Here is a 10,013-nt window from a genome sequence, read left to right on the forward strand (position 1 = left end):
ACAGAGAGGGCTGTACAGATGCAGAAAAGCAGAACGAATGGGATGGATTCCTTCCGACTCCCAGCAGTGGAAACAAACAGCCTTGCAGTCAGACCCTGCCTGCTCCAGCTCAAGCAGTCATGGAGGAAGAGGAATTAAAAATAAAGGAATAGGGTAGAGACTGAATACAACAAAACATCAACCACTAACTCACCAGAGCAGATCAGTATACTACAAAGACCTTTGCTAAGAGGGCATACTCTGCACAGAATTACTCCTTCAGCAATGTAGGTGGGCTAGAAGGCCAAGTCAGCATCAAGACAAGATTCCTCAGCTACCCCTTAGCTTTGCAGGATCAGAGCTGAGCTGAATACTAAATCACAAGCTATGCCCTGCCTGTTCTGAGCCAGGAGAGTTACCCATATTTATGAAAAGAGGTAACGATAAATTAAAACTAATATGAATTAGAAAAAGACTGAAGATAGGTAGCGTCACTGGTTTTTTATCTAACACATTTTTATTTACTTTACATTTGTACAGCATGTTTCTTGAGTCTACATTTGATAAGTTGTCAGCATTTGAAGGTTTCATTAAAATTTACACGTTAAAAAAGCCTGCTATTTGGAAGTTTGAACCTTCAGAAAGAGGTACTGTATATGTACAAAGTTTGATATCCCATACTGGCGATGTGAATAAAACTCCTACTGCATTAATCCTGTTTCGTACTCCGCCACAGATATTTTATGTGAGCATAAAATACAAATAAAATATTTTTTTAAATATAATTTCAGTACGTGTTGCATGACAGATTATTTTGGACGCCACTTTTGGAAACACTTCCATAGTTTACCAGGGGAAAAATATAATAAGCAGAGGCACTCGCGTCCTTTGCATTCTGTAGAAGTTAGCGGTGCAGCGTGCTGGTTTCCTCCTTAAACCGCAGCTGTGGGAAAAAACAACCCCGTTCGGTAACCGGCACAAGAGAAGCGTCCTTCCTTTCTCCCAACGGGCTGCTCAACACTTCAGAGTTTCGCTGTGCCCGGGATGCTCCCGGGCCCGTCCCTCTCATGAGTCACCTACCGATACCGCGGGGCCCCGGCGCCCCGCCCGGCGCCGCCCCGCAGCCGCGCTGCCCCGGGCGGGAGAGCGGCCGCTCCCGCCGCGCCGTCCGGCCCCGGCCGCGCCCGCCGGGGTTCCGCGGCCGGAAGCTCCCGCCTCCGCGGGCGAAGGCCGCTCGGCCGCCGCAGGTGAGGCCGCCGGGGCGGGGCGGCGCAGGTGCAGGTGCGGGGGGAGCGGGGCAGCCGCGGAGCCTGTTCCCGGGACGGGCCCCTCACGCACTCTCCGGCGGGATCGCCCCTTTTCCTCCGCCGGGCGCCGGCCGCCCTTTGGGCTCTGCGGCAGCTTCCTGCCGTCGGGTGGATGAGAGCCGGCCGAGCGCGGCCGGGGAGCGCCTGAGGCCGGGCCGAGCGCCGGCCATGTCGAGGAGCGCCGGCTCGGAGGGCGGGCAGCCCGGCCGGCCCCTGGCGCCCCGCGGGGCCGGCCCCGGCTCGCCGCTCCCGCCGGACGCGGGGCCGGGGGCCGCCGCCCCCTTGCCGCCGCCCCCGCTCCCGCTGCAGCCGCCCTTCGGCCCCGACGCCGGCCCCGGGCAGGGCAGCCCCGGCCCGAGCGGGCCGGCCGAGCTCAAGCCGGTGCGGCGGTTCATCCCGGACTCCTGGAAGAACTTCTTCAAAGGGAGGCGCAACCACGGCTCCAGCTGGGACAGCACGGCCTCCGACATCAGGTACATCTCCGACGGGGTCGAATGCTCGCCGCCAACCTCCCCGGCCCCCCTGCAGCCGAAGCCCAGGTCGGTGCCCGGCTCCTACAAGGATCCGTACGGAGGATCGGGCGGGAGCTACAACTCGCGGAAGGAGGCCGAAGCCATGCTGCCCGGGGACCCCTTCAGCTCGCTGGAGCGCCGCGCTGCCACCGGGCAGACGTACAGCGAGCGGGTGCAGGCCTACAACCAGCGGTACGCCTACATGAAGTCCTGGGCCGGCCTGCTCAGGATCCTCGGCGTGGCGGAGCTGCTGCTGGGCGCCGCCGTCTTCGCCTGCGTCACGGCCTACGTGCACAAGGATAACGAGTGGTACAACATGTTCGGGTACTCGCAGCCCTACGGCTATGGGTCCGGCAGCGCCTATGGAGGCTATTCCTACAGCGGACCCAAAACGCCTTTTGTCCTGGTGGTGGCGGGAATGGCGTGGATCGTCACGATAGTGCTGCTGGTGCTGGGCATGTCGATGTACTACCGGACGATCCTCCTCGATTCCAACTGGTGGCCTCTGACTGAGTTCGGAATTAATGTGGCCTTGTTCATCCTGTACATGTCGGCTGCCGTAGTGTATGTAAACGATACCAACCGAGGCGGGCTCTGCTATTACCAGTTGTTTAAGACGCCGATAAATGCATCTTTTTGCCGTGTGGAGGGAGGTCAGACCGCAGCCATCATCTTCTTGTTTGTCACCATGATCATCTATCTAATTAGTGCTATGGTGTCTCTGAAGCTGTGGAGGCATGAAGAAGCCAGGAAGCACAGGCAGTTGATGGAACAGGAGGTAAGTCGTTAGTTACATTTGGTATCTGCTGGGTATGGTGCGGTAGGGAGCAGCTGTAAGATCTTTCCGTGCCATAGACAGAGTTATATCCAGTGTCTTATAAAACCATAGCATTGTTTTGGTTGAAAGACACACTTAAGGTCATCGAGTCCGACCATAACCAAACTCTGGCACTAAGCCATGTCCCTAAGAGCCTCATTTATACATCTTTTAAACCCCTCCAGGGATGGCGACTGCACCACTTCCCAGGGCAGCCACAGGTCCCTAGCCTGTAAGGGACAACTTTCACCAGTCCTAACAGTATTTGAGATTGCCAAATGAAAGGCGTTTTTAAGATGTCTGATCCAAATTCTTGGACTTTTTTTTCTTTTAATTCACTTCGGTGAGAAGCAGGTTGTGTTCTCTTTGTAATTCTTAGCTCTCTTCCTGCATCAGCTGATGAACTACTTCCTGGTGTGTATTTTCCAAACAAAGGAAGAAATGAACAAGGTACCTGTTCAGTGGGATTAGGTTTAAAGCCACCTAGCATTTATTTGAAGACTGCACTTTCAGCACATCAACTGCTAGTGTCATTGACCATAAGAACATGAAATACTTATTGTTACTATGCAAGCAAAACTGCAAGCTACTTCTTTATGTCTTTCTGGCTTTATTTACAATAGTTATCAGAAAATAATAGTAACAACAGAGTTTGCTACATCGTGGTGTCTTGGATTTCAGTCAACTTCATCTTTTTCACATCAAGTATTTTGCATTGCTGCTAGCCTTGCCCTTACTAGAAGCATTTGATACTCACCTGGTTAATGACTAGTAACTAACTAGTAGAAACTTATCACTCTCAACTAAAGAATTCAAAGTCATTTGTGTTAAACCTCCTTCATGTGAAAACACCACCAAAAAAACCTTTAAAAAATTAATAACACTTAATATAGCACAAAAAATAACGTATGTGAAGCCTACATAAGCCCGACTTACGGAGGGGTCAACATTTAAGTGATTTTAGTAGGAGAGAGCACATTTAAACATGCATTTCCTCGGCTCTGTGACTGCAGTCTGATTTGCAGAATTTTCATGTAACAGTGGTTTCCATTCCACCATCTTGCATAAAACCGAGACGCCACACATTGCAGCTCTTTGATACAAGTATTTAACCAACTTTTAACATGTCCTGCAAGAATGAGGTGATTGCTGGAATTGTCCAAAAGGTGTTCAATCACTCTTCCCTGTTACTATCCGTATTCTTTTATTGCAGTTACTTGAATATTCCTAAAAGGAATACTTTTATAGGACAGGTTAGGCTCTGAAGAGTGCTGTGCAAAACAGCTTCTGGTTGAGCAACTGATCAGTGTGCTGTTGTGTTCTCTAGGGAGTGAACTGGGCTGCACCATGTCCGTGAGATAATACAGCCTGGAATGTGAAATAATAAAGGAGACTGGGAAGCAGATGGAGTATTTCCTGAAAGCTGTTCCTTACAGCTATGCTCTGGCAGATCCTGTTGTTGTTCTGGGTTTTGGGTGGTTGTTTTCTTTCCACAGTTCTTAAACAGTCTTCAAATTCATTGATCGGAAAATATTCCTTATGCTAAATTTCTTCATGCCTAAATATAAATGTCATTCATTGAACAGCATGATTTTGAAAAAGTTTAGGTTTTAAGAGTCTGTGCATATTATTTGTGCTGAAAATAAAACTTACGGCTCTTTCCATTTTTGATAGATGAAAACGCAGTCCTCCTTTCCAGAAAAGAAGGTAGGAAATAGGAATTTATTCTTCTGTTTACTGATATTTCCAAATGGTTGCTATTTTTCTTGTGACTGTTTTGATCAACCCATCAATTTATTTACTTATTTGGCTTGGAAGAGATTAGGTTTAATTCTTTAACGTAGTCCAGACAACAGAAGATTAGGAAGATACTTAGAAGATTTGGAAGAAGCTTGTAAAGTTACTACTAGTTAGGCTAGGTTATAACATTTCCTGTAAATAGCAAATCTGATGACTGCCTCTGTCTGTGCTCATACTCTCTTTCATGAAATGACAAGTTCTGTAGCATTTGTCACAGAGCTGGGCAGACATGGTTGGAACCACAAGTCATCTGTTGCATTGTAGGTTTCAGAGACTCTATTTCCTTCTGGCTTTCTACTGACTTTGGAGGAGAGCACATGAGAGCACAGTGGTAGGTGCTCCATGAGTTGGGTTGTTCCTGTGTCTCTGAGGCTCCTCCAAAGACCTCCTTAACACTTTTGACATATCAGCAGTTTTAGTGCTTCTGCCACACACAAAGATGTGGTTGCATACACTGCAAAGATTGTATAGGATCTTAACAGCAGATGTTAATGATTCTCAAATAATTTATGGTGTATTTATTTCAGCCTTAAATGTCACCTGTTTGATACCTTGAATTTCTCTGTTGCTTCAGTACTGGATCAGGATCCTTTTTTATGTTTTCCTACAAGACTCCACGTGCTTTTATTTCTGGATCAAGGGATAAATTGTGCAATAGGAAGCAAGGGGGAAAGGGAACTCCAGAGAACTGAGTGATTCATGTTCATTCACAAATTAGATGAATATCCAAGGAAACTTCTTTGAACTATTTTTTTAAGACATACAGGCATTCCAAGCCCCAAGAGGTATTTACCTGTCACTGGTACCACTGCTAGGACAAACTGAAACTGGGTACTGTATGAGAAACATTACTGTAACTCTTTACTAATTTTCTAATTACAATAAGGGTTCTAAGAAATACCTATGATTTGCTTCTACTGCTGCTCAGTACTTGTATATTTGTATCCAAATGAGCTGGGTATTTTGTGGTTTATGTATATTGTATCTTAAGTCAAACTGACTTCATTAAGAACTATTTTCTTTTCTTTTAAAACAGTATGAAAGTGTTGACAGACCAAGAGAAGAGGTCAGTTACAGGCAGCTTAAATCAGTGGAAAGAAAACCAGAGCTCCTTAATGGTCATATACCTGCAGGCCACATTCCTAAACCCATAGTGATGCCAGACTACTTAGCGTAAGTGACTTGACTTCGATGAACAAACTTAATGGAGAATACTTGAATGATGGTTTTGACCCATCATTTCCATATATACGCTCATGGTTTCTCTGCCATGCATGTGTTATGGGAACTCATAATTCTTTATTAATTTAATGTTAAAAATAGAGAGGATGGGGGCTGGTATCAATGGCATAGCACTAGTAATACAAATAAAGAAATCTTAAATTTTTAAGAAACCTACCCAAACCTCAAATGCTAAAGTAGAATGTCATAATCTAGCAAATACAAAAACTGCCAAAGGAACAGGAGACCACCACACAATTAAGAAAATAGTAAAATATATGGGAAATCACTTGCCTTTTTAGACCCTGAAATTTGACTACTCGTGTACTTTCTAAGTGCTAAATCTATAACATACTCCCTTTTAAAGGGTAGGCCTTTCTATAGTGAAAAGTATAATATTATAAATTCATTTTTATACTGTTTACCACAGACTAGGACACAAACTGAAAACACAGGAGCTTCCACTGGAATATTATTAAAATCTTTTTTACTCTGAGGGTTAGCACAGGTTGCCCAGCGAGATTATGGAGTCTCCATCCTTGCGGATATTCAAAAGCTGCCTGGACATGGTCCTGGGCAACCAGCTCTAGGTGGCCCTGCTTGAGCAGGGTTGCTGGACCAGATGACCTCTGGATGTCCCCTCCAACCTCAACCTTTCTGTCATTGTGTGATTCTGTGATTTAAACCAACGCTTTACCTACATGCAAATTCCAGCAGGTTATGGGATTAGCAAACAACACAGAAATACACTATCAAGGTGAATGGTTCATGTGTTTTTTGAAGTCCTATCTCTAAAACTAGTCCTTGGAAACTTTTTTTTTTTAAGGAAATACCCAGCAATTCAAACAAATGAAATGCGAGACCGATACAAAGCAGTATTCAATGATCAGTTTGCTGAGTATAAAGAACTGTCGGTGGAAGTTCATGCTGTATTGAAAAAGTTTGATGAGCTGGATGCATTGATGAGACAGCTTCCCCACCATCCTGAAAGCATATATGTAAGTACCTGTGAAATGGGGTCATGGAAAACAGCTGTGATATTAGGCGGTTTCTGACTGTCTTTATCTAGGGCATAACGTCCTGTAATGCTGGCAGTGACTTGGTGGGAGAGAAAGTTTCCCCAAATACCTTGTTTCTTGTTTGATCATGGATACTAAGTTGCAATTAAGTTGTAGACATCTTTTTCTGGTTGGTTTGGGGCTTTTTCATGCTAGTAGCTTTCAAGTTTGGGCAAGTTACAGTTATTGTACTTTTACTATTTCTCAAGTACAAGATTCACAACTAAAATTTTACAACCAGAATGGATTGATAAAATGAGAGTTTTACTTCTGATGAGTATCTTGTAGAATTTACATGAAGATCAAGAAGCACGTTCAAGGTGGTTAAAAATGTGTGGTCTCTCTCATTAGGAACAGGAAAGGATATCAAAAGTTCTGCAAGAATACAGGAAGAAGAAAAATGTGAGTGTTTTCAGCTTTACACTGCTAGTGAATCTAATGAATAGCTAGGAGAGTGTGAATAGTCAACATGTCTGATGCAAGGTTCATCTTCTGAGACAGTCTCATCTCTTAGCATTCTGCATGGAGAAGACTGGTTATTTTTTGGGATGTAGTTCATTTGTATTCACTGATTGACATGGCCAACAGATAAGTTAACAACAGAAAACATAGTCTTGAAAATAAGTTTTGTATTTTCTTTGTGGCACAGAACTTTGCAAGACTCTCAAAAGTAATTTTCAGTGTAATCCAAGAGGTTTCACTCATTTTTAAACGAGGGCAGTAAATGGAACGTGTGTTCCATTAAAAACAACAAATTACAACCCCTATTTTTTTCATGGAATTGAAATTTTATGTCCATGTTAGTTAAACTTCATTGTTTTTTTGAGGAGAGGGACTTACTGGACATACCACAACACATTTATAAAATCTAAATTACTTAGTATGACGTCATTTATGTTTGCAGATTCATGTTTAAAAACTGCTCTGTTTACTAAGTAACTACAGCATATAAAAGCAGAAAATCTTCTTCCAGCCTTTCATGAAGGACGAGGAAGCAGGAAATGAGAAATTGTGGCCAGGGAAAAATAGTGTGATTTTGGAGAATATTTACATGCTGTCCTTAATCAAGAACATAATTGATGATAGACTATTCTTGGAAGAGTCTGAAAGTGTAATATACTAATGTAAAGATGTTTGTATTTTTGGCAGGATCCTGCATTTCTGGAGAAAAAGGAGCGTTGTGAATACCTAAAGAATAAGCTTTCTCACATAAAACAACGAATTCAGGACTATGATAAAGTTATGAATTGGAATGTAGAAATAGAAACTTAGCTGTGCCTTCACTTTGGGGATACTATTTTCTATTTTGTAAATCGATATGCATATTTTAAACTATTTATTTACTCTCAGAACAGTACACCTATGGGGATTGCTTAAACACTTTGTCACTTACCTAGATGTTGTACATTACTGGTAGGTTTTGTATGCAGATCCAATTTTAAACCAATGTAATGAAGTTATCGGATAAGTTTAGAAAACCTGTGCTAATATTCTGCTTTTATTAGACAGTACACAACCTGGCCTCTTAAATACAGATACTTTATTTCAAAGTACTGTATTTGCAAAATTGCAAAGTACATCAGAGAAAGCAGTTCCAAATACCACATCAAAAGTTTGCACAGAAATGTCATTAACAATTTCAGATTTTATAGGTGAGAATAGTATCAGAAAGAGCTGACCCGTTCTTTCTGGCTGGGATTTGGTGCAGGGTTTAATTATATTGAATAGTTTTGGCAAGTCAAAAACTAGTTTAATAAGACTTTTTGTATTGTACTTCCAAATGCTCTGCTGTATGTCAGAAATTATCTGCAATTTCACCCAACAAGAGATGCAAAATAACTGGGCAGGGGGTGGAGAGGGTGGGTGGTGTTGGGGTTTGGGTTTTGGTTTTGGTTTTGTTTTTTCTTCCCCTCGTTAGAGGTGATACAAGAATTTTTTACATGGCCCTAATGGAACAGAGGTACAGGATGAGACTCATGCTTATTGTTCCATTGGTGTTGCTCGAGGACAGTATGCTCTACATACGTTTTCTGGGTCAACTTAGTAAGAATCCATGGGTTTAAAGGTAAAATACTTTATTCTTCATCAGCAAGTAACAGGACAGTTTGTCTAGGCAGCAGCTGTTCGTGAACTTGGCATTCAGAGAATAAGTATGGTAAAATTAATTCTCATTCAAAGTATAAATTATTAGTATCTTTTATAATGCCAGGTAAAATGTTTTAATAGACAGGCTTTCCAGAGCATATCTGCATAAATTCAATATACATTTTTATATTCTGTATTGGGGGATATGTTTGTATATGCAAATGTTTTCATAAGGCAGTAAATTTTCTCTTTGTATCCTTTTTCACATCCTTACTTTTTCTACTTACTAAAATTTTTAGAAACACTGATAGTTTCTTTGTACGGTTTTCTGCAACTGCAATTTGTCTGTTCCAAAATATATTGTCATTTCAAAAAACACCCAAAACAAAATGAAACCAAAAAACACCAGTGTAGCCATTTGGTTCTATTTCTTATAAAGGCATTTTGTTAAAAAAGGTGCTCTGATTAAGGTTATTTCAAATTTTTCTTAGCAATCATTTTTTCTTTAAAGGAAAGTTTTCAACATTTACCTTAAAGACAAGACATCAGGAAAGCTGTTTCCAGTTTAGAACAGTGTTGGTAGTACCACCTCTGTTCTTCAGTACTGGAAATGTACTAATATACATCGCTCTGGCAGTTCTGTGCCTTCTGATTTTGAGCCCTTACCATTCACACTGCAATCCTGATGGCTACAAACCCACTTTTGTATTTATAGAGTTGACATTCCAATTTTATCAGCCACTTAATTCCAAGAGTTTTAGTGGATGAAGTAAATAACTCAAGACACCATGGGAACACTGAGAGAACTTGAAAACTTGGCAGCTCTTCGTTTGAAAGCCTTCAGTCTCATCTATCTGGAAAGTGTCTCAATATTTTCGTCAGCCTGAAATGAGATGACAGTCAGTGCTATCCCTTGTTCTCCCTCTCTTTTCAGGTGCCTCTCCCTTTCTGGTTCAGGTTTCTATTGTTTTCAAGGAAGAGGAAACCTCTCTACCTTATAAAGGACCTCGGACAAGTGTTTTATACCTGCTGTGCTGTATACTTGTTAAACTTTTCTTTGTAAGAGAGGTCCTTGTCCAAATCCCTGCAAGCTAAGCCTCTCACTGTACACACGGGTTTCTCATTTTTGCTCAGTGACAGTTCTGGGCCTTGCATCAGTACCAGGAGAAGAAGATTAATGCAAGCTGAAGGATCAGCTGATGTTTATAAAGTGCTAAAAAGAAGCTGACTCTGA

The 10,013-nt window shown here is 42.6% G+C and overlaps 1 protein-coding gene across 1 annotated transcript; it reads left to right on the forward strand.

Moving 5' to 3' along the window:
• The first annotated feature begins 1,247 nt into the window (after positions 1 to 1,247).
• On the forward strand, positions 1,248 to 8,537 carry MARVELD2 (MARVEL domain containing 2). Its single transcript, XM_065657576.1, has 6 exons — positions 1,248 to 2,576; positions 4,290 to 4,322; positions 5,452 to 5,588; positions 6,463 to 6,634; positions 7,046 to 7,096; positions 7,844 to 8,537. The coding sequence occupies exons 1-6, from the start codon at positions 1,455 to 1,457 to the stop codon at positions 7,964 to 7,966; spliced, it is 1,638 nt and encodes a 545-aa protein (XP_065513648.1). The 5' UTR covers positions 1,248 to 1,454; the 3' UTR covers positions 7,967 to 8,537.
• The last annotated feature ends 1,476 nt before the right edge of the window (positions 8,538 to 10,013 follow it).

This window comes from Caloenas nicobarica, chromosome Z (genome assembly GCF_036013445.1).
Source record: "Caloenas nicobarica isolate bCalNic1 chromosome Z, bCalNic1.hap1, whole genome shotgun sequence".
Classification (NCBI taxonomy): Eukaryota; Metazoa; Chordata; class Aves; order Columbiformes; family Columbidae; genus Caloenas; species Caloenas nicobarica.

What these genes read in the sequence shown, in the direction of transcription:
- MARVELD2 (XM_065657576.1), top strand. Translation starts at nt 1,455, where the DNA reads ATGTCGAGGAGCGCCGGCTCGGAGGGCGGGCAGCCCGGCCGGCCCCTG. An exon ending in GGCAGTTGATGGAACAGGAG is followed by an intron (nt 2,577 to 4,289) that starts GTAAGTCGTTAG and finishes CATTTTTGATAG; the next exon opens with ATGAAAACGCAGTCCTCCTT. An exon ending in CCTCCTTTCCAGAAAAGAAG is followed by an intron (nt 4,323 to 5,451) that starts GTAGGAAATAGG and finishes CTTTTAAAACAG; the next exon opens with TATGAAAGTGTTGACAGACC.